General features: G+C 39.2%; 1 protein-coding gene across 3 annotated transcripts in view; it reads right to left on the bottom strand.

Moving 5' to 3' along the window:
• The window catches only part of pdzd2 (PDZ domain containing 2), a 40,710-nt gene that overhangs the window by 13,536 nt on the left and 1,732 nt on the right, over positions 1–25,442 (bottom strand). For 2 of the 3 annotated variants that reach the window (XM_069522836.1, XM_069522838.1), the window contains exons 2-17: positions 14,120–14,477; positions 13,303–13,781; positions 11,803–12,316; positions 8,701–8,846; positions 7,647–7,779; positions 7,062–7,214; positions 6,475–6,574; positions 6,140–6,288; positions 5,232–5,351; positions 2,854–2,968; positions 2,635–2,708; positions 2,190–2,412; positions 1,836–1,953; positions 1,509–1,641; positions 844–931; positions 578–681 (exon numbers count right to left, since the gene is read on the bottom strand). In XM_069522836.1, the coding sequence (XP_069378937.1) occupies positions 578–681; positions 844–931; positions 1,509–1,641; positions 1,836–1,953; positions 2,190–2,412; positions 2,635–2,708; positions 2,854–2,968; positions 5,232–5,351; positions 6,140–6,288; positions 6,475–6,574; positions 7,062–7,214; positions 7,647–7,779; positions 8,701–8,846; positions 11,803–12,316; positions 13,303–13,781; positions 14,120–14,239 (2,769 nt within the window). In that variant the 5' untranslated portion in view covers positions 14,240–14,477. Of the gene's footprint in view, positions 1–577; positions 682–843; positions 932–1,508; positions 1,642–1,835; positions 1,954–2,189; positions 2,413–2,634; positions 2,709–2,853; positions 2,969–5,231; positions 5,352–6,139; positions 6,289–6,474; positions 6,575–7,061; positions 7,215–7,646; positions 7,780–8,700; positions 8,847–11,802; positions 12,317–13,302; positions 13,782–14,119; positions 14,478–22,096; positions 22,281–25,442 lie in introns of all 3 variants that reach the window. The other variant, XM_069522837.1, reaches the window with a different exon arrangement.

Here is a 25,442-nt window from a genome sequence, read left to right on the forward strand (position 1 = left end):
ATGTCTGTCCGTCTAACTTGACTGCAAATAGATTTTGTTACTGTGATGATGTCTCTAGTGTAAAAGAGGTATGTAGTTGAGATCAAAAAGTGAACAATGTCCTCCCATATTACATCCATGGCCAACTTTGTTATCCCAGTCTAAATAATACCCATCCAATCAATCCCCTTCACCAGATGGTCTCTCGTATGAATTTGATTGTGTTTAATTGAATTCCTAACATTCAATGTTCAGTTTTTTTTTATGCCTTTTCAATAAAACAGTCAGACAACATAAATTTAACTCTCAATTTTAAGACTTTTAAAGCTTTAAACATCCAATTACATGATGTAAATGATGTCAACAGTAGTTACTAACAACAATAACACTTTTCACTTTTACTTGTACAGATAAAACTGAATTGAATTGTGTTCTTATGATATTATAGGGAAAACCAAGAGTTCCCACGACATGCACACACTTGGTAACTGTGGAAAGAAAGACTACCAAGAATGTATACATATTGTAGGCTGCATCTCCAAATCTCCCAAAACCTATGAACTAAGCAATCATTTCTGAATACTAGATGAAGACATACTCTGCTGGCAGGCTCAAGGAATCTCTTCATGGTCCAGCTGAGAGCAGGCGAGCCACTTCCCTGTCTGTCCTTCATCGTTGGGTAGGGGCTCTTACTGGACAGACCTGTGGTTAACAACAGTGGCAGTTAAACCCACAGAGCTCAAATACCCAGAACATTTTCAAAAAGACATATTTGGCCATGCTGTTGAACACTTAGTTCACACAATGTACTAGAAAATAAAAGGAGAGGAAAGCCAAATTAAAATGTAGGTAAACATATCAGACCTTGGGAGTGAGTTGAGTGTCTGTTCCTGCTCATTTTGTCCCTGTGTGTGGATCGAGCTATAATGTGATCCATCTCCTGTTCTGAAACCTGAGAAATATGGAAATGCACTTTTATCATAATTGCAAATTAAATAACCCATATACATATAGAGCATAGACATGAAGATACAGATGTATAAGACATGATAAACTGTGTATATATAGCATTTGTCTATGTTATATGTTTATGCTGCCCTCTTCTGGACAACACAGAAATGAAAAAGACAGAAAAGGGAAAAATACATTTCAAGTCTGGTGATCAGATTTGAAACAATCTGTTTTTACATTTACATTTTAAACAAAGGTCTAATCACATTTAAAGTAGGTTTTAACGTGGAGTTTGTGTTCATGTAAAATTTAACAATAAAAAGTTGCATTCTTACTGCAAATAGCGGTTACAGGTCTCTTTGAATATAAATAATATGTGTCAATTTTGAAACAAATTAATGGTTGATCTACTGTCCACAAAATGGTTTTGCAAGTTAGTTTACATGCTCTGAATACCTGTGGGACACAAACTGCTGAGTTCTACAGATTTTGGGGCTCTTACACAACTGTAGATTTTTGTTATGAATTTTAAAAGAGTAAGGATATGTCTATAGAAACAGAAACAGGTGTTGTCTTACCTTAGGATTTGGGTGCCTGCTTATAATGAGACTGACTGATCCTGGGCCACATTCACTGAGGATGGCATAAGCCTCACCTAGAGCAGCATGTCGAAGACTGACTGAGTCCACCTCCAGTATCTGATCTCCTCGACTGCAAGGAGAAGCACAACCCAGTCAAGGACCTCACGTTGTGCATGCAACAACATCAATGCACACATATAATTACACTCATGGACCAACATTATATGAGCAATAAATGGGTCATGAACACTGTTAATGATCCCATATTGAAGCATGTTGCTCATTTACTACCTTTGCATCAGTGAGACTACATATACATTCTACCTGAGCCTGCCATCCATCTTGGCCACAGATCCCAGTGCCAAGCTGTGGATGTAGATGCCAGGAGCAGAGTTTTCCAAGGTCAGACAGCAAACTCCAATCCCCAGACCAACACCAGGCTCTAAATAAATCAACATTCACTGTCAGAGCAGATGTTTTCTCAAAACAAGAGATCACTGCAGATGAGACACAAGACTTTTCTGCAATGTATGACATCTGGCAAAAACATGTATTGATACTATCACAACAGCAAATAAACAGCTGAGGATACACTATATATACAGTTCAAGTATGAGGACATACACACATAAACCCTTTAGTCTCAAAGGAAGGGAATTCTTTATTAAGTTAAGTAACCTTTATTAAGGGTGACCTCCATGATGACGCAGTCTTTCGGACCGGGAACCGGGCCCTTGCGGCTATCAGCCTCTTCAAACCCTGAGGGGACAGGTGTTCCTCCACTGGTGTTGGAGTTGGGTGAGCTGGAGCGACTGAGGAGGGTGGGGGTCGGACAGGGTGTCAGGCTGGGACTGCGCAGACGAGTGCGAATTGTCAGTGTCACGACACCTTTTTTCAGTTGCTGTTGGAAAAAATAGAAGTGAGGTTTATATATGAAAATATAAATACGAACCATTTAATGAATTAGAGATGAAGACAGATGTTTTTTCCACTATGAATAAAACTGCTCTTTAAAAAGTCCTTAGTTGCTTCTCTAAAAATGTGATGAAGTCAGTGAACTTGCTGGCATTGTAAGCAGATTAGTCGGAGGCATTCTTTTATGTGAAGATGACATGAAGTCTACCTTGAAGGTCTGGATAGCCTGTTGGTGTGTGAGTCCTTGGAGAGACTCTCCGTTCACTTCCAGAATCTCATCTCCTGCACAGAGAAGCACAGAATTACAATAAGATGCATGTCCAAGCACACGTGTAAATGTCTATGACTGTTTCTCTCATAATAAATATTTAACTCTTCTATATCCAGCGCTCTCAATTCAGTGGAAGAGAATGAAAAGTTAAGTTACCCTCTTTCAACCGTCCATCAGCTGCAGCAGCTCCATGAGGAAAAATGGTTTTAACAAAAATCCCCATCTGACCACGTGCTGAGTCCTGCCCACCAACAATACTGAATCCGAGGCCCTATGAAACACAGATCCCAACACATTTCAGATGGGACAGTTTTCAGACAATATTATTCTGGCATATTCACAAGAGTAAGGGTGGTGGATTTGGACATAAAATGCCATTATATCATAATTGTATCCCTCAGGACGTTCTTAAGATATCATGTGAATGTGAGAGATGGACATCCACATGTACAGATGGACAATTAACAACATAATGCCTCTGTCTACTGTCACCAACACAGAGACACGAAAAAATGAGTGATTAGGTCAGACAATCTAGGAGAAAACTCAGTTTGTCATGTCTGTGAGTTTTGATTCAGAGAGTTATTATTATTGTTATATAGACAGCATAAATTAGTATGCAAGTATGTTAAATATTAAACCTACCGTTATATGAACTAAGACACCACAGGGATATATTATAAATATGAATGCAATATGGAGCTCTGGGGCCTTATTTATAACCGTTGCACACACAGAAAACGGGGCCTGAAAGATGCATACCCCACTTCTCATGCAAACATGATTTATAAAAACTTGACAGGAGAATGTGAGACTGTGCACACTTCCACACTAACTCTGACCCATGCGTACAAACATTTGAGACAGGAAAATGATGATGCAGACGTGAGGTGGTGAACTGAAGCAGATTATTGATCCACTTTAAAAGCAACAGTGTTAGTTTTGCTCATGCTATAAAACTGTTCCATTAGAACCTGCAATTGAAAAAGATATAACACAACTTACAGCAAATTACGTTCCGATACTATTAAACAGCAGAGTGACAAAGTCTTTAATAGCTTTGAATATCTTCAAACAATGTGCGTGTATCATCAAGGATGAGTGTGTGTAAAATCGTTGCAGTGAACATGACTGCCATCAGGCGCACCGGAGATCACTCACAAAAAATAAAGAAAGACTGTTTACTTTAAAACTTTTCCAAATACTATCCCAGAGTGGAGGTTAGGATCCACTAATGTGTTAAGTATTTGGTCCGATTGCTCTAAATATATAAATACAGCAGTGACACTCGTGCGTAATGCTGCATGATGGATGCACTGGCACTTCCGGAGGAAACAAGATTTCCTGTCCCATGATGATGATTCATCAGCTGATTCTATAGATCTGTGATCTTGGATCTTTGTGCTGAATTGAGTCCAGTATTACACAGATTGACTCGACTGAAACAAACCATCCCAGAACAAACAAAGGTACTCACCACTTTGGTTTATTAGCCGACAGGTCTGTGTGGTATGATTAACAGTGTCAAATATTGACCTTTCTATGTAGAGCCTTTTTTAATCATTTTAAGAATATAACTGTTTAATTTTATAGATTGAGGATATCACAGCTTTCTCTAAAGTTAATAATCCTGCAGTTTGAGATGATAAAAATATTATTAGTTTTGCCTCCACCTCTGAAATAGATGTTTGTATTTTTTCAGGCTCCGTTCTTTCAGTCATATTCACTCTCACTCACTGTATTGTTATTATGCAGCAGTGTATCAGTGTATTTTCTTTATTACTGATATCACTGCTGTCCCATAGAATCACTCTTCACCGATGTTGCTGTCAGAGAGTTGTGCTTCTTCCTCTCATCGCTTGATGCCGTGACTCACCATGGAAACCCATTGGCCAGCAGGACAATTTAATATTCATGAGGTGCTTTGCATTGACCATTTATGGTTGAATGTGGGCGTGTAGAGGGCGGGATAGGAGGCCAATCCATGTATGAATGTTTCCAGGTGCATTTATAATGGGCACATTGTGTTGAGGTGTGCATGTCCACAGTTTTCACATTTTTCAGCTCATGTATACTTTCAGTATGCATCCTACGTTTTATTAATAATACCCCTGGTCTTTTTGATAGCTTCTCTCTACTTTTAGCAAATACTTCATGCAGTCCTGCTGAATAATACATCACATTATCTGCTGCCTCGAAGAAACACTTGGAATAATTAATAAAGACTTTCATGTTCCATGTTTGACATTTTGTTTTTCATGGTAAATCCGCCACTTTATGAAAACAGATACTAAGAAACATATTAGCAGTTTTGTACAGTGACAATGGCAATATGAAGCTAATTATGGCAGCAGAACACTGTTGTTATTGGTAAGGAAATGTATGATTAAAGATCAAACATAATTGAAGTGATAGTTGGGAAATTACACACTGTGGTTGTACAAATGTGTACAGATGTGTCTGTTAGTGTGAGCTTACATACACACACATGGAGTACAGCTTTATTCACTTACATGTCAAAGGAGTGCACTCACCTTGCCCTGGCCTTTCATCAGCACTATGCTGGAGATAATAGATGGCTGTGCCAGTCGCCATGGAGACTCCACTTGAACAGTGCTCAGGGAGCGGGCCGATTTCTTAATTATCTGATACTCCTGAAAAGGTGATGAATATAAAAAGCAAAATAATCAGTCAAATTTATCTTAACAACATTTTATTTCTTGATGCTTAATGACTTAACATGGCTCTATGTATTTTTTGTAGAGACTTCACACCTACAGCTGCTAAGAGGCTGTGGTTCTTAATGTTGTCCCCTTCTTTTTATTTCCCTTCATCAATTAACCAACACAGTGATTAGTGCAGCTCTCCTTGTCATTGTTGTCATGACAGATTGTGACCAGGCTTTGATCTAGTGAATGTGTGTGCGTGTGTGTGTGTGCTACATGTGTACCAAACATTATTCTTCAACCACAATGCACATAACATACATATACTCACGCCACTAGTATTTCAGATCAGGAGGCTGATGCTCTGTCACGAGGAGTTACTTACTGTCTCTTACTAATGAGATGGAGTTGCATGTGTTTGCTGACAAATCATTAATCAGTCCTCGACATATAAGGTAGAAATGTATGAGTAGCGTTGTTTCGCGGCACAAAGTTGTGAAAATGTTTCAGAGCTGTTGTCAGGGTGTTGTGCTGTTTGTCCTGCTAAACTAACATCTTTTACAGAAACAGTAAGCAACTGCTTTGTAACAAAAGCTTTTGATAATCTAAGTACAACCAGTAACTTGATTCACAAAACGTGTGATAAACCAATCAGTGAGGGTTCATTTTCTTTTTAAAAGCCACAAGTGCTTGCAGCTTAGTGGATATATATATATATATATATACACACAATTATTTTAAATAATAATGAAGATAGAGGTGAGGCATTCACTGACCTGTCTCACTCCAGCAGTATCTAGTTGTTGAGGTAGAGAGTGTTTACGTCGGCCAGGTGGAGGCTTCTCGACCACTTCACAGCCGCTCACACCGTTCTCCACAAACAGCTCATCATCCTCACCCACTGACTCCAGGCGACTGCTCCCCCCTGATCCAGGAAAAATAATCATTTTATTCCACTGCAAAGAAGCAGGAATTTCAGTACATCATTGATTTTTTTTCTAATAGACTTCAAATTAAAAAAAAAAATCTAAGTTAGAGGCAAGTGAATAAGGTCATTAAAATACCAAGTGCTGCTTGCCCTATCAATAATCTGTCACTGTGAGGTACCAACCTTGGGATCGACTGCAGAGCTTCATGGGTGTAGGGCTGCTGCAGGATCCTTTGGGTGCCTCTACCTGACTTTGTTCTTCGAGTTTTTTCAGGTTAGAAAACTGCAAGGTGACACAGAAATTTTTAGTTAATCTCTTGTTAAACAAATATGGACTGTCTGATATCTGATATTACTATAATTAAGCCACTTAACAATATTTATTGAATTAATCATATATATATATAGATTTTCAATTCTTCCTTCAGCATGAAATTGATATGCACCTCTTTCTGAATATAGCCTACAGTATAGACCTTGGTACATGAGCCCTGTGCTGTTTCCAGATAAACAGTTCTTTGCTTCTCAATTGTACTGAAAGGAGTCTGTTGAGATGGTTCAGTCCTGTGATAAAAATGCATCTGGATTACGCCTCCATCTGGATTAAGTAGGGCAGGCCCAGAACACACTTGAGGGATTATGCATCCCATCTGGCTCATGAAGAGTTGAAATAGTGAGAGGAGAGGAAGACCTGTCCTGCTGTCATCACAACCTTTGACCACATTCACCCACAGATACAGAAACATGTACTAGATCACATCTGTCTATACCAGGAAGGGGTTGTGCAGACTCGTGCTGCTGTTGGAAGTCTGCGGTGAACGAGGGACAGCAGTGTGAGACAGGGAGGACGAGGAACTGCAGGTGCTGACCAGGTCTGGCAGACTGGTAGAAGGGAAGCGCTCAAAACCCACTTCTGACTCCTCCTGCAGGGACAGAAGTAAAGCAGAGAGAGATTATAAGTAAGTGTATTATTTAAATCAAAGGAGTAGAACGTGATGTGTAGTATATGTGAATGGTAAAAATATACATTTATAGTTGAATATTGGCAATTTCCAACAGGACAAGGAAAGAACATTTGTATATCTTGTAAGAGATATTATCACCTTAGGAGAAACTGTCCTTTACCTGAAAGCTCTTCCATTCCATCAACCCACATAATGGTTTTCATAAAACAGGAAAAAATCGGCAGGAGGTCACTCTGCTTCCTTTTTCCTCTAATTGTCTAATGACTATTCTAGTTTCTCACTTGTGTTTTGTCCATTGTTGTTGGTCCTGTTGCAGCTGTATGTGTGTGTGTGTGTGTGTGTGTGTGTGTGTGTGTGTGTGTGTGTGTGTGTGTGTGTGTGTGTGCTTACCCTGTTGGCCACCACCAGTTGGACCAGACCAGTAGTAGAGCGGAGAATAGCAACAGCCTCCTGATGAGTGAGACCTAACAGAGACTCACCATTTATCATCAGCAGCTCATCACCAGCATGAAGACGCCCGTCCCTAAAACAGACACACATTTAAACAGACTAACATATGCTGCACTGTACAAACACACACACACGATTCATATTAAAATACTTTATATGTACATGGAGGGGGGTCCTCTCTGTGAAGGCCACCATGTTTTTTACTGTCATCCAAACTAGACAAACTAAAACCTTTTGAGTTTTCATGACAACTGAAGTTCACCACAGGTTCATGTTTGGAAGGGGAGGGTGAGATGAGGGGTGTTCAGCTGCCACATGCAATTTCAACACTAGATATCACAAAATTCTACAATTCTAGAATTTTGTGATATCTAGTGTTTAAATTACATGTATTATGTTGCAGCTAAACACCCCACACCTCACCCTCTCCTTCCAAACATGAAAAAGAAACTGTGGTAGCCTTTAATTGTCATAAAAACTCAAAAGGTGTTTAGTTTGTCCAGTCTGGATCCAGTCTAATGTAAAAAAAACAGTGGCCTCCATGGAGAGGGTCTGCTCAATGTAAATATAAAGTATTTGAATATAAAGGGACATTTCTGGTTTAAAGAAAACTACAATTCATACAATTTAGATGAATAAACTAGAGAAAACATCATGAGAATTATTTTACATTAAATATCTGCCAATAGTTCCCTTTCACCTGAATCTTACACACTGGACCTTTAAGTGTATGGGTACAGAACAGAGTATTTCCCTAAGACAGTATTTGTGCTAAGAAAAGTTTGAAAAAATAACTTTTGAATTTTGATCATAGCACTTATTCAAACATTTAGACATTAACTTTAAGTAATCGATAAAAACAGGTAATTATTTTACTGGAGGGAGCTCATATACTGTAAAACTCACTGGGGAATGCAGAAAGACACACACACACACACACACACACACACACACACACACACACACACACAGTACTAAAGAAAAGTCACAATACCTGTGAATGGCACCCCCCTCCTCTATATGAGCTATAATGATGCCATGAGGAGAGCGCTTGGAGCCCCGCCCCCCTGTTATCTGTATGCCCAGGCCCTCCTGACCTTTCACCATATGCATCTTCCAGATGTTGCTGCCCTCTCTGGGCTGTAAAAGAGTACAAATAAACACACATCAAACAATACATTATACAACATGAAGTTGAAAACATCAATTCTACCAAATTAATTTCATGAAAATGTGACATGAGAACTAACAGAATAACCAAAACAGTTTGATCCTTAGACTGCACACACAGTCTGCCACTATTGTATTGTGTCCTGTAGATAACCAGGTTGTTTATGCTCGATATAAACATAATTATGTGATCCACATTGAGAAAAGATCATAATCAGGAGAATACTGATGATGATAATAATAATAAAAAAAAAAATTATAATATAATAATAACAGTAATAATATTGTGTGTGTGCTGGTGTGTCCGCGAGTCAGTGAGTCACCATTTTAACGAAAGAAAGCCTGTAATGATGAACAATTAGGCTTGGGGATGTGTTGGGATGATGCACCAGCTGTCATTCTCAATCCTCTAACCCACATGTTAAATCACTGTCCCATCACTCTCTCTTCCATCACACCAGTTGTTGCAGGGCTAGGATCCTTTTTATCCTCTCAGACATCTGTACACAGATCTGTCGTCTCTACTGGAACAAGTCGTTTTGGATCCATTAATGTGTTACTTATCCACTACACTGACTGTGTTGCAGTCTCCTGCAAGCTTGACAAAGTATAACCAAAACTAATAACTCTTTCATGTAGCCCTGTAGATGACCACGGTCCACAAATGTGTTCAAACAGCTGTCCCAGGTTCTTGTCTGGTGGACACTGTTAGCAGTGACTCCACTAAGCAGTTTTGAATGACATTCAATAATAAATCAAAAAAGAGTCAGGTTTCTTCTTCTAAACCATGGATGTATTCATCTGAAGGTATCTATGGGTTCTTGTTGTTGCAGCATGTGTAGTGGAGATATGCAGAGAAAACTTGCTTTGGGGCCTCCATCTGATTTGTTTGTTTGAATGAGGGGAGACTGTATACTGTTAACCAGTTCTCAGTACTCAGCTACGTTCATGCTAGCCAAAAATGCCTTCTCTCGATCGCTGTTCATCTTGTCTTCCTTCGATGACTGTAACCACCACCACCAGGTCAGCGAGGTCTCGACCTCTGTATTTTGAATATAATCAATGTTTTTAAGATAATTCTAAAAAAAATACAACAAAAAATAATTCTACTTCGGTCCTGCAAAGATGTTGTACGACACCAACGTCACTGACTTTCTCATCCTGAACAAATACATCTCTCTGTCAGATTCAGATGGTGAGACACTGGCCTTCTCAATGGTCCAACTAAATCAGTGCATGCTGCAGCCAGATGTTGAGCTAAAAAGAGACAAAGTTTCAATTTCTAGATCGTGGTCTTGCTCAACAATCTACTTGACCTCAATTTGTTGAGCAAGAGACCATTGGTTACATGCTCCACTTTGTTCTGCCAGGTGCGATTGGATATGCTCTAAAATTCACATTCTTACTACATGTTTTCACTTTTCATTTAGTTAATTTTGTACCATATGGTTGTATTCCTATTTGGAATTTGATGGCAGTTGATGAATGCTAGAACACACAATTGTGCCATGTGAGTGTAGCGCTGTGGTTCTAAACTGTTCTTCGCACATATATCACATTAGATATATAACTATATCTGATAACTCAATCAGAATGCCTTTAATTGATTATAAAAGCAATTGTTTTGTTTTCAACTTCAGTTGACAATGGTCAGTGTGAACAGCTGGTGACTGCAGGGGAGGATAATAAAAAATACCAATCCAAGCCAAGTCATTGCTTCATTCTACTGTAGCACCAGCAATCTCACAACATTCCCTGGTTTCGTGGTTTGTACAGCTGTTCTATGATTTTCTTTTTTTTTTAAGTATAACTCTTAACACAGACTGTTTTGCAAAATGTACACACTCAATTAAATATGTTGAAAACCATTTTCAGGCCACACAAAAGAGTATTGTCCCACATGAAATGGAATGATGTAACGTTGTTTTGGGTTCAATACCCACTGCAGTCTACAATCTTGTTTGACAAAGTTGTAACATTATTCTGACAGGCTGATCCCTCAGTCCTCAAGAGAGGGGTTTAAGCTCCTCTGTCTAAGCTTGTGTGATGAAGGTGTAACCTGCTGTTGTCCTGTCCCGAAGTGTTAATCCCTCTGTTCGGGTCCGTGGTTGTGGTGTCCGAGAAAAGACAAAATTCAGATTCTAACAGTAAATTGTTTCAGCTCCAGGACACAATTTCAGAAAAAATCAATTTTACATAAAGAACAACTCACAGCCTACTATTCTTCAGTGCAAGGCTGCAGGAGACAGACTGAGTTTTGTGCAATAGTGGTTATTGTTGGGAGCTATGATGCACATGAACCCTTATGTAAGGACAATTTCAGTGTGATAATGAATAAGTATGTGCCTCTATATGGAAATGGTACAGACAGTGTCCCAAGCTCTGCTTGATCAGTAATATGGGACAATCAGACTGAAATTCACTTCCTATGTGGCACCTCTAGTGGCCAACTGACCAACCCCCTCCTCCTTGTTTAATCAGATTGAACTTTGACATTAGGAAATCACAAGGCTCTCCATTGTCCAGCTTGTCTCAGAGAGGAGATGGAACTAATCTCATTCAGCGAACACTGTTTATTTTTGTTTTAATTAGAGCACGTGTCCTTCAGCAATACTGTAGTGGAGCTGATTTGTAAGAGGAGTTTGACAGTAAACTCTAAGAGCATTGCAAATACTTTAAACATTGATACACTTTTCATTATGTTGCAAACTCTTATCAATGTTGTGAATACTGTACATTACTGAAATGATTTTACTGTTAAACTTCATCAAAATGTAATGGAGAAATTACATTTTTAAATAATTTGTGTAAATTTAGAAATAAACCCTGGTTCTTTGGAACAAATATGGAAGTGAGAGACCATCACAGACCCCTCACTTGTCCCCGCAATTGTCCATTAAATTAGAGCACTGTATGCGAATCTCACCTGGCTTGAAGATTCACTGCTGAACGAATCCTTTTTGCATTTCGACGGCTGACTGTGACACCTCGCTGGCAGGGTGGCGGTGCTTCCACTATGCAGATGCTGAGGAAGTCTTCTCACATGAAGAAGGGTGTCTGGGCTTTCTTCTGTGGGTGTATGTGTGGAGAGGATGTAACCTGCATCCTCACCTGGAGAACTGACTTCTGCATCAGCGGGAACAGAAGAACTGAAACCATTGTAGCAGCTCTGGAGCTCTGAGCCAGTACTGTCCCTGTTGTCTCGGTTAAAGGATGATCGTGATATGACACCAAACTTTCTTGTGCGTTTGCAGTTTGCTGGTGCGTCAGAGAGCTGAGGGGCAGCTCTGGATAGCTGCTGGTCTTCACACCTGTCACTGCAGACAGGAGGACTGACCATGCCATTCACATCACAGGGAGGGAGGGGGGCCTTTCGTTTGACTCTCCGCAGCATGATCAGGTAGACACAGCCTCCATTCCAGCACTGGTCAGCCAGGTAACTGAAAAAAGCATTGAAACAATACTGTTGTCATTACACTTTGTGTTCACAAGACTGGGATGCACAAAAGTACGGTGGTAAGAGCGGAGGTATGGACGGACAACCCAAAAACATAAGGCCTCCGAGTTTCATAGCTGCCTCTTTAGTTAACTATGTCCCCTCTAGAACACAGAGATCATCTGCAGCAAGTCTATTAGAGGTTCCCAAACACAGCTGAAAGGAAATCGGAGATGCAGCTTTAAAAAATTGCACTCCAAAGTTGTGGAACTGATTCCTGCTAGATATCAGAGAAGCTAGTTCAGTAAACATCTTTAAAAGAAAACTTGAACATTTCTCTTTACTTCAGCCTTTAACTAAATCTTTCACTTGCCCACACTCTTTTATCATTTTTACACTTTCTTTCTTTTCTGTTTTTATACATTTTTTTTAATACATTTTTTTATTTACTTTTATTTCTTTTTGTCCATTTTCTTATAATAATAATAATAATAATAATACATTTTATTTCAAAAGAGCCTTTCTGTCACTCAAGGACTGATGGTCCTTAAAATCTATTATCTAATATGACTTACATTTTAGCATGTTTTTGTTATTTGATATTTTATCTGTATTGTACGTAAAGAACTTTGAGATCCATTTCTTGTATGAAAGGTGCTATAAAAACATAAAACTCAAACATTAATCAAAGGTAGTTTTGATTACAACTTAATTCCTAAAACTATATCAAGTGAATTTTATTCTTGTGGCATTACAAATGTATTTAAAAATTATACATACACTGTATATCAAAGGTTTTAGAGTGTTTTTTCATTTTTGCCTCAAGTCCCACTTAAATTCATTTTTCAGCCACTACCTGACAGCTGTCTATTGCTAGAGGGAACAATATAGTGATATAAACGATGACACAACAGAGTTTTGTCATGCAGTAGATATTGTGCTACTGTATTTCTACTGTGGTGGCTTCAGTTTTCATTGAAGTCATCTTACCTGGCTCCACTGACGTCTACTCCCACCATCAGCTGCCCATTCAGTGACAGCAGTTCATCTCTAAGTTTGATCCTCCCACAGCGGGCTGCTGGGCTCCTCTTCTTCACCTCTGTCACCCAGATGCAGCCCACATCAATGATCGGACCCTGGTCCCGCCTCCTTCTTGGCCCTCCCTTCTTTCTTCCATCAGGGTCCCCAAAAATGGGGATGTTCCCAAAGCTGAGGCCAAACTCAGCAGTATCCCCCTTGTCTTTACTGAGGAAAACGGCATGAACCTCAACATCTAACCCCTCTCTGCAGAGGGAGGGGCTGGTTGACAGAGCTGTGTCACCCTCCATGAAGTTGAACTTAATGTACTCCACCAACTTCTGAATGGCAGCCAGACACAGGGACATGTCCTCCACATTAACACTGTTAACACTGCTGCTACTGCACACACTATCCCCTTCCCCATTCTGGTTGGAGTCCTGATCCGCAGGCTGGAGGAGGAAGAAGAGGAGTGAGCAGTGAATGAAACTGGATAACACTACATGAAAACAACTTAACGTTCATGTACTACTGCTGATTGTTTGCTTAAGAACATTCTGGTCACTAGTTTATTTCTTTACGCTCATGTAGGGAGTCTATGGAACGCATGAGATGTTTTAAGTTTAAGCAACAGTTCCATGTGTTTAACGTGTAACTTTTGGATCATCACAAAGCGCCCTCTAACGCTCAACAAACCAAGTGACAAAACAAGCTGTCACAAACTAAATATATTCCATACAACTCGATGACAAAATGATAGGCCACTTCACATTGGACATGTATGAAGTACCTTGATGCCAGAACTGTCCTGATTCAGGTTGCAATCCTGCTGGGATCTTGTGCTTTGTTCCCCCTGCCAGTCCTCCAGCAACGGGAGGATGCTGAGGGCGTTGTCCTGAGTGATGGGCATCCTGGCATCCTGGGCCTTTTGTTGGGTTTCTCACCAACAGCTACACTGATGATTCCAAAGGTTAGTATAGGCACAGTATCCAGTGTGGGCTGATGGCCCAACATCCATCTCTGAAAGAGGCTGGCTGCAGAGAAACTGTGCAAACTTTACTCTGAGATTTCCAAAAGACCTAGGGTGGAAGATAGTGGATGACTGGCTGGACTTTTGTGCTGTGGTGTCTGCAGCACCAGCTCATTACCTAAAGAGAACACAACAATAAGTCACATTATGGCAGCAGATAAAACAGTAAATAATAAAAAAAAAAAAAGATTAATATACACATTTCCATTCATCCGTACTACTTCTACTAGGTTATACCAGGGAAGACCACACGATAGTATAATTACACTGTTGGCTGCACATAGAACAATGTTTTTCCAGTTCGATATGTCCCTTCCTGCAGCTTGTCTCGTTCTCATCTCTCAATCATCTAACTAATTCAATAGACAGACAGACAGACAGACAGACAGACAGACAGATAAATAACTAACTAAATAAATAACTTAAGTAATAAATATGAATATAAGCTGTGCAGTAAAAATGAATATGAGTATAATAATATGTGCAAAAGAAAATAAATAAATGAACAGTTATTGCAGAAGCAATCCGAGAGTTCTGGTGTGGATAGAAACTATAAGAGGTGAAGAAAAAACACACACATTCATACAGCTCTGCTATATACAGTGCTTTTTCATACAAACACACCCCAAATTGTTATTGCATCTATTAAACAAAGTTCAGTACACCTGGCACCGTAGAGGGTGTATTTAGGATACACTTTGTATCTGACAATGATATATATGTAAATGGTTCAACCTTCACAAGACCAAAAAAGGCTAAAGAAAATCTGTCCGCAAGATGTCAAAGGTAGTTCTAAAAAAAAACAGGTGGACACAAGCTGTTTCACTGCTGATGGAAGCAGCAAGATGAATGCAGAGATCTACAAAAGCATTCTGTGCTCGGATTTGGTCAAATGCATCAAACCTCACAGGACAATGATTCTAAACATACGGCCAAAACCTATCATGGTGAGGAGGTGGAATATTTATATCTGGCTGTTGGTCAACTTCAGACAGTAATTTACTACAATAGGTTTTTCCACTAAATATTATACATGATAATTTTGTTTGACTGTAGCAATATGTGTTAAGCCTGTATCTCCATTTGTACTGTCTGATATAATCCACTCAAAATAAAGCTGAGATGCATTACCTTCACACAGACTGAACACTGCATCACATAAAAAAATCTTTAAAAGATATATAGAGCACAGTGACATACAAATATCATACAAACCTTATCACTCAATATCATGTAGTCTAAGTACACTTGAGATAATCAATATTTGTCCTTTGATTCTCACTTAAAACTAATTTCTAGGACTGCCTTCTTTCACTTACATAATGTCTCAAAAATCAGACATGTCCTGTTTAAAAAAGATGCAGAAATGCCTTTGTCACATCCAGACTTGATTATTGTAATTCCCTATTATCAGGCTCCAGCAGTAAGTTGTTAAAGACTCTGCAGTCCAAAATGCTGCAGCACGTGTCCTGACAAGAGCTATAATAATAATAATATAATATAATATAATAACGATAATATGGCACCATCATACCTTAAAGACCTCATAGTATCATATCACCCTACTAGAGCACTGCGCTCCCAGAATTCAGACTTACTTCTGGTCCCTAAAGTCTCTAAAAGTAGAGTAGGAGCCAGAGCCTTCAACTATCAGGCTCCTCTCCTGTGGAATCATCTCCCAGTTTCAGTTCAGGAGGCAGACACCCTCTCTATGTTTAAGAGTAGGCTTAAAACCTTTATCCTTTATGATAAAGATTATAGTTAGAGCTGGTCAGGCTTGTCTTGGATCTGCTCTATGCTGCTATAGGTCTAGAATTTCGGGGGACACATGGACACACATTCTTTCCTCTTCTCCCTCTTTATCACAGCTGTGGCCACATCGCAAATCAGAGATCGTGGTCGTAATGGCGGATCCTTTAATTGTGCTGGCTGATCGTGATAGTAAAAGCAAATGCTACACTTTTGTCACTTGTACACTCTATGTCTGTCTCTTTCAAGCACTTCATGATATATCTGTTCACACCGGTCCTTTTTCATTGTTCTTCTGTATGATGCAAATAGGCTATTGTTAAGAGGTATCAAGGTGTTAAGTGCTCTAAACCTTACAACACCCTTTTTTCACAGTGTCCATGTTTTTCCAGATTACGACTTCAAAGCAAATTAACAACTCAGGAAATTGGATCTCTTTAGGAGTATGTGAATGCACTGCTTAGTATCAAGTGATGGAGACACTCTGTGGACACCTTAAATTCTACACTCTAGACAGAAAACATATTCATTATACTAGATGGGTGTTAACTTTGCCTTCATTTGAGGAAGGCTGAGCAATGACACCACTTTTCAAGAAACTGTTAAAAACATTTTTTTTAATGCTAAATCTAAGCACTCGTAAGAGGCTGCTCTCCTGCTGAAATAATGAAAGCAATGAATGTTTGGATGATAAAAATCTATCTACAAGTGTATGATTAATTTCTTTAATTTACAGATAATTTATGCTTCCTAAATGTCTGTTTTGTTGTTGATGGTCTATATTGCACATAGTGGTCACTCGTGTTTTGCTCGTTTCTGGTAGTCTACTGTTAATTGCATGCCTATTTGTGTATGTACACTGAGCGCAACTACACCAGAGTCAAATTCCTAGTACTCATACATTGCAAATAAAGCTGATTCTGATTCTGAAACGTGCTAAAGCAGCAGAGGCCTTCAGGGGCCTCATTCATAATAAAGCGCTCATATATAAAGTGAGGAATTTGGGTTGACCCTTGTTCTACATGCTTAACTACAGACAGAGAGTGGAGCAAAGCCACATCTGTGGCAGATATAGACAAAAACACAGGCTACCATGAGACCACACTTAAATGACTATGCAGAGCTTAGGCTTCAAATAAACTGCTGGGCTTTGTGGTACCATCTGTCTACTATTCCTGTACACTCCAGCTGAAGGCAAACAGGGCCTGTCCTGTTCTTGTCTCAGCTCAGCCATAAACTGCAATGATAGATGGAGGTTGGCAAGGAAGCAGTGGAGGTGAGGGTGTGCTACAATCTCAAAAGGATGAAGCTTTCAAAATATGGTATCAGGTGACAAATAATGCGCCACGATCCCATAATTAGCCACATTTCAACCACAGGAACTTTCCCCATGAACTGAACCTTTGCAGGAACACTGTGCTTTTCCACCACAGGGACCAGGGTTTAAATTTAGTCCCAGGGAAATCTGTGCTCGGGTCGTAGCATGCTTCATGAAAATACAGGAACCTTTGGGGTTGGGCTTGCAGTGCTGAATATTGGTATTTCAGTGTTTTATTTGATTTGGTTTATTTGGTCTGCAAAATTTGACATAAACTCAGTAGATACCACTTCCGCAGTGCGTGTGCGCTGTGCCCCAATTCTCAGCAATTTATGATTAAAAGGAGCAAGTCTAAGAGATGGATGAGATGCACCATTTTTAAAGGCTATTCATTGTGCTTATTAATCCTCAGCCTGTGTGGTTCAGGAAGATGTTATTCAAGTCAAATAATATAACCCTAATTAGGTCATCTATTTAGGATGCTAGTGAGATCCAGTGTTTCTTTTGTTGGACCTATATGTACTGTTTGTTGCAGCTGTTTTAACAATCATGATGTGGGTGTGTTGAGAAAATTGAGCAAAATAATGCTGCAAAAAAGCCAGGAGGACACATTCACTTACACTCAAACAGTGTGGATACAATTACTGTAAATAAGCTGCACACATGAAAAACTAACAAACACTAATTACATCAAGTTACTATTAGGGCTATTGTCAGTGACAATCATAGACAAATACATTCATATATTATCTCCTACATATAATCAAATTATCATAATTACCAAACTGATATTTTTCTGTGATAGCTGATAACATTAGACAAATTATTCAATAAAAATTAAATATGATTACTTCAAACACAAGGCAGAGGTCAGGCATGATCTCTCTCTGAATGGGATAGAAGTCCAGTATGTAAATTGTTCACATACGTTGTTGTGTGTCTATAATACACTCAGCGGTAAAACCACCAGTCACTGGAGATGTTGAAAAACTGACATAAGGATTGGGGGAAACAATCCTGCACCACTGTGGTAATGTGGATTTCTTGGTGTTGCCTTACCTTTTGGGAAATGTGTTCCACTTTTTGTTGCAACAATGTTGCAATTGCATTGAGCAAATAAGCAATTAAGTTGTTACATTTGAAAATTGAAACTGGTATTTTGCTGGACAATGATTGCCAGAATGTACTTTTCTCTGGTTTCTTTTTGGTTTAACATGTTAACATTTGTGTACATTACGAGTATATAATGTATATTTAATTTATTATTATTATTTTATTGACCGCTATGCACCTAACAACAAAGAGACGATTCTGATTCTGATTAATTCATGTAAATTAATTGACATCTGAATGTACATGACTCAATACAAAGATGTAACCATGAAATCAATGTCCTACTAGAAGATGACTTCTTGAAAAAAATGCAGTCAGTTTTTTCCACATTTTTTAAATAAAAGCAACCAATGATCAAGTGTTAATAAAAATGAGGAAACAAGATTATGTTTTTGGTATAAAAAACATTATTTGTATTATTTATTTTGATATATTCACTGGTTACTTGTGATAAATAACGTTGGCAGTGGCACCGGTGGGAGAAAGTGTTGACTGTAAGATATATATAAAATGTATTATTATGAGAATTATCATTATTAATATTATACAATATAAAGTGTTGCCCCCTGTTGCTTGCAGGCCACTAGTTGAATCTTTCTTTTCTCCTGCAAGAGGAACATGTAAGAGCATCATGAGAGTCTCTAGAATTTACTGTACTCTACGTCATGGTACCTGACACTTTGAAATTACTTGAAATTTATGAAATTTGAGATTTTATAAAAGCTTTAAATTCTAACATTTGCACAGACAGAGATACACAGAAATAGAGTCAGTTCGTCAACTGATGACACATCATTAAACAACAAGATTATTAACATATCATTTCAAGTTACAACCTAAAGCCTTCTAAATGGAGCCCCACCCCCTCTCTACATAAGCTCTGGCTCAACACTTGGAACAGAATTAAAGAGCTTCAGTCTGTATTGTTACACTGAAAATGCACAACTCCACTCATCTCCATGAGTTTCGGCTTATCACTGACATTATCATTCCTTTCAAACACTGCTGTTGTTAAATACTTAAAAGGTAAGTGATATTGGTTGATGACCTGTCTCTTTTTTGTGGGAGCTATATCATAGAGTTTTCAGTACAACACCTCAGAACATGCGTTCTCTTCAGGGACATTCAGAATTTGTGATGGTTCTCTCCCCAATGTCAACACCATAATGTGCATCATATGATCTGACACACGTACTCATCTGATGGTGCATTTTAAGTCTGCTGCCTGAGCAAATAATCAGAAGACACCTTATATTCATACAGGACAAACCTGATGTGGTAGGACCTTGATGTAAACATCATAGATGTAGAAAGTGTATTGTCTGTTGTCATTGTCAAGTGACCTGAGGCATTTATTTTAAAAATGTATTTCAGTCTAGGTCTAATATGTGACAACCGACATCAAGAGCTTCAGAAGAGTGAGCTAGTAAGGTTTTTCTTATGGGGCCACAAAGGAGACACATGACATGTTTTTGTGGTCTACAACAGTGATGACAAAATTTACTAAGCAGAGCAGTGAGGCACAGGGACTCTTACAATTTACCTTAAATTAACATTTGGTTTATCTGAAACCACAGGGCTCAATGTGGCCTAGATTAAACCTACATTAGTCTCACCACAGTAAATGGTCTAAGCATTGTTTGTGTGGCAACCCACATGCCATCTCCTCATGGGGTGTATGTGCACTGTAAACAATTAGTGTTTACAATCTCGAACCGGTGCAGGACTTGACATTGCTCTCTGACACTGTGTACATGACAAAACTACTGCGGAGGACTGCAAAAAGATCTGCTGCTGCTGTACCATCAAGGTGTAAACGCTCGGACATGTTTCTCTACCTTAGAGTTTGACAACAGGGATTAGTTGCCCACTCTTTGTTCCGTGTTTCAGGCTGACCTACATGTCTCATCCCACCCTTCCCCCTACACCCTGCTCTACTCCTAGGCACCATATGGCCAAAGATTAGAAAAAGCCACATTTCAGTGCATCCAAAATGTCACATTGTTATAGAAAGGAAAAACACACTAATGTAGTCCAGTGTAGTCCTGGTACTTCAATCAGCTGGTGACACAGACTATAAACATTTTTTGGGACTTTCAATCTACCACAGAAGACTCATAACAAACATGTAAATCATACCTGATGATTGTTTTTACTGTTGTTATTGGAATGCATGACTAAATTGGCAGCTCTTTTGTCCAGTGCCAACTGAGAGCTGTTTTGTATCACCTTCTAATAATTTCATTTAAATGTACAGTGAGACGAATTTAGTGATATCTAGTGGTGAAATTGTATGTGGCAGCTGAACACCCCTCACCTCACCCTCTCCTTCCAAACATAGACAGAGAACCTGCAGAAGCCTTCAGTTGTCATAAAAACTCAAAAGGTGTTTAGTTTGTCCAGTCTGGACTAATGTAAAAAACATGGCGGCCTCCGTAGAGAGGACCCCCTCAATGTAAATATAAAGTATTTAAATATAAAGGGCCCTTTCTAGTGTATAGAAAACAACAATTACTACAATTTTGATGAAACACACTAGTGAATAGATTATCTTCTCCTAAATCTTACACGCTGTACTTTTATAAGCACTGTCGTTAAATTGATGAAGATACTAATTCTTCAGTGTGTGTCATAAGTCAAACTACTGCATCACATTTGGTTTGAAATGGTTTATTAGGAAAATTGTCTGTAGTTCAGCTGCCCTCTCAAGTAGTGCTGTTCCATATCTTGTCCAACCACTCAAGTAATCAGTTGTATTAATACTTGAACTGATTATGTTAATAGCATAACTGATTCAGTTGTGACTACTGAAAACCACTTCCTTTAACAGGTGAAGAAAGTACCGTTGCAAGTTCCAATATGTAAAGACCCTAATGTAAATCTTGATAAAATGGTGCAATATTAGAACAAAGTTTAGGCAGTACTTGATAGTCATCACTCACAATCCTGCCATTACAATGAGGCCATATCAACACTCTGATGGTTGTGTTTACCATCTGTGGTGCAGCTGCAGAATCATAACTTTATACCTGAGCTGGATTGAATGTATGGAATACCTACACCAATCCCACATGGATACATTCTTTTGTTGAGAGGGCTAGCCCAAAACTGACCCAGAGTCAATGATATAAAGCTGCTTTCAGACATACACTAAACACCAGATAATCCCCTGAGATTATCCGGAGGGGCTGTATATGAGAATGTCCGAGTGAGGGCCTCCAGACACGAGGAGTTTCTCCTGCCATCCCCCCTAGTAAAAACTCTGGATGATGTCTGAATGAGCCTGAGTGAGACTATAGCAGGAGATCCTCTCGAGGATTTACCACGAGCGAGTGTTTGTGTTGATGACGTTTCTAACACGCCTCAGACGTAAAACTGAGAAGAACTAAAAAAATAAAAAATTGCAGCATGAAAAAGCAGTGCCAAACTGAAAGTATATCAAGAGAAGCTTTGATAAGGGCCAACACCTGTGTTGATGTGCTGTAAACAAAAATACCTGATCTCTACAGCAAAAATGTATGTTGCGTCCTGCCTCTGCTTGCTGCACCACCCCTCACCTGAATGCTGGTGAGATTTCTGTTGTGTCTGAGTAGAGAATCTCCTGCTGTGCTGTTTATGTGTGAAAGGCAACCTCCGGAGAAAGCCTGGACCCAATTCTGCGGACATTCTTCTGAGCTTTGACTGCTGCAGTGTCAGCAACATGATGCTCCACCAGAAATTACCCTGTCCTTCTTGCCTCTCCTGAAATAAAGGCCATTATAGTCAGAATAAATCAAATTTACTCCTCTTCAGTTAAATTTAACATTTAACGTCAGGTGAAAGATTCATTAATCTCAAACTAAACTAATCAAGGGATGAGATGAATATGTGACAGTGATTGATGGATCACATTTTACTAACACTACAGAATATAAAAAGAAAACACTCATTTTTACTGATCAACCTGCAAGTCAAACATGCTGCAGTAAGCCTGACAAGTGTGAGTCTGCATTATAAAGTTTACATGAATTCGCTTTTTCTTTTCTACTCTATTTGAAGTGTTTTATTTAGTTATACAGCATGTACAATTGGTCATTTTTGTGATAGGTTTGCTTGAAGGGGAAACTGATTCAGGGTGCAGAGGCTGAATAGGGGCACTGGAACATGCCAGGGATTAGTGATATTTATTGTTTCAGGCCATGGTGAGCTGCTGTCAGCAGTTTGTGAGTGGTGTGCAGAGAGAGCAGAGCCGGCTGATTCTGTCTAGAACAGGAACAGAGGATTTTCACCTCATACAAAAGGGCCATCATCAGTCTTTCTGTAGTGTGCATCCTGTAACCAAAAACAGCCCACATTCCCAGACTGGTAGCACAATCACTTAATGTCACCAAATGTGTACATGTATACAAGGTGCGATCGAAACGTACACAGAGACTACGCCTGTAGCAAGCAAAAGCTGTATGTTATTCAAATTCGACTGCAACACAATGTACACCACTTATACAGTAACGCTGGGCATGGATGTGTTGTGTTAATGCCTGATGCTTGGTGCTGGCGTGATGGTCATTACAACAACAATCACACTTTCATGCTTGGGACACACAACATAGCTGGTTTTCCTGCTGAAGTGCCAGGCTAGCTATCAATCCAATGATGAAGTACATAGGAAATAAAATCCACAACGAGATGAACACACACCAGGTTCACCAGCTGCCCCTGCCTCCTCTTTTGCATTAATGAGATTTGAAGTCGCATGAAAGGTTGAGCTCTGTTGATCAAGCAACACAACGCAGCACGAGCGACGTAACGCAGAACCACAATGCAGTTCAGCAACACATCATGTGGATGTGTGTGTGTATCAGTTCGCACTATCCCAAAACTCAAATCTAAAAGTGAGTGGTAGAGAACAAGCTGAATCAAGTTCAGACTGTTAGACTTTCCCCTTAAGTTATCTCGTCATCACCTTCATTTGTGTTATTTAAGGGTGACTCTGAGTGTATTTGCAGTATCCAGTGCGGGACCAACATGTTTAAACATGCAGGGTGGTGAGAGTGCACTGATTATGCAATATTTTCATGTACAATAATTGTTTGGGGCCAAGACTTTCTATCTGGGCAGGTGCAGGAAAGAAAAGCTTTCAGGGGGTTTGACAATAATGATTAGATATATACACACCCAGACATAACGAACAGCACTGCTTTAGGAAAATAACACAGTCAGATTGACTGTTACCACTGAATTATACTCATGAATGCATGAAAAATGATTTAGGGAAATGCACGTATCCTCTTACAAGAGGGGTGGGTGGGTCATATACTAGATTAGGTGATAATGTGTTCAGACATGACTGTTTATAGCAGTGTACGTGCAAAACATCCATTCTTAGAAAAAGCAAGAAGCAACTAGTGTACCTCCCTCTAAAAACTACTGGTCCTGTCTGAACAAATTCAATGCAACTTCATTTGTATAATCACAATAAACATTATCTCAAGGTACTTGACATAGACATTTACAATGTCTATGCCTCCTAGAGAACCTCACACAACTCAGATTTGATCGGATGAACCAATGCCCACTCATGCCATATGTACATTAAAAAGGGTTTTGGTAGCTATTTAGGAAATAATCGCTCTTGCCCATAGTGGTAAAGACATCCTTTCCTGACACAATTTCAATGACAGTAATTGGGGACAAAGTCCACAGTGTTTTTCCATAAATGTGAAGTTTATCTAAGGTCTGTGATGCTTCAGTAGTCAGAGTATTTTCCAAAGTTACAACCTTTCAGTGTGAAATGTCCTCCTTTTGTTTCTCAGTGCAGTGTGTGCTTGTGGAGGTGCAATGGAGGACAGTATTACAAAATGGACATATGATAGAGACTGTAACTTTGAAAGACACTCACTTGATTTGTCGAATGCAATACAATGGAATACATTTTCACACTAATCGAGGACTGCGGGGTATGGGGTTTGTACCCCGTATCACCCATGTGAAATATTTTACAAGAGTATATCCCAATGACCAGTATGAGCTGGTCCAGTACGGATGATTGATTTATGTGCTGATGTTTATATGCCCCTGACTACTATTTAAGACACACATGAAAAAATGCTCCAGAGCACCAACTCATTCTGACACAGCCTGGTCCTGACAACTAAACATCCTCAGCAGAGCCCAAATTGAAGCAGATGTTTTTTTAATATCAAAACTCTCAATTTTCTTTCTCCCTCTCTCTCTCTTACACAACCAGCCACCCACACACACATGTCAAAAACACATTAAGTTCAGTAAAAGACCTGCTCTTGCACTGGCTGTTTCATTATCAAGAATATGTTTGTCTATGGACAGACAGCTGCTGTGGAACATCTCCCAAAAAATTTCCTGCACAACACTTAAAGGTACAGCGTGTAGAATTTAGAGATAGGTAGTGTTGAATTTGCATGTTGCAGCTGAACACCCCTCACCTCACCCTCTCCTTCCAAACATGAAAAAGAACCTGTGGTAGCCTTTATTTGTCATAAAAACTCAAAAGGTGTTTAGTCCAGTCTGGACTAATGTAAAAAACATGGCGGCCTCTGTAGAGAGGATCCCCTCCATGTGAATATAAAGTATTTAAATATAAAGGACCTTTTCTGGGCTAAAGAAAACTACAATTCATACAATTTAGATGAAACGAACTAGTGAAAACATCATGAGGATTATTCTACATTAAATATCTGCCAATAGATCCCTTTCACCTAAATCTTACACACTGGACCTTTAAAATCATTGTTTCTTTTTCTAGATTATTCTGAAGCTGTCTGCGCTGTGGCCACAAATTCCTTAACTTCCCATCCTTACCCTTGGATCAAATGGAAGAATATCTGCACCTATCAAAAATGCTTCAAACAGCACTCTCTGTGTGGACCTTCCTCAAGAAAAAGTCGT

The sequence above is a fragment of the Paralichthys olivaceus genome, chromosome 4 (genome assembly GCF_024713975.1).
Source record: "Paralichthys olivaceus isolate ysfri-2021 chromosome 4, ASM2471397v2, whole genome shotgun sequence".
In the NCBI taxonomy this organism is placed as follows: domain Eukaryota; kingdom Metazoa; phylum Chordata; class Actinopteri; order Pleuronectiformes; family Paralichthyidae; genus Paralichthys; species Paralichthys olivaceus.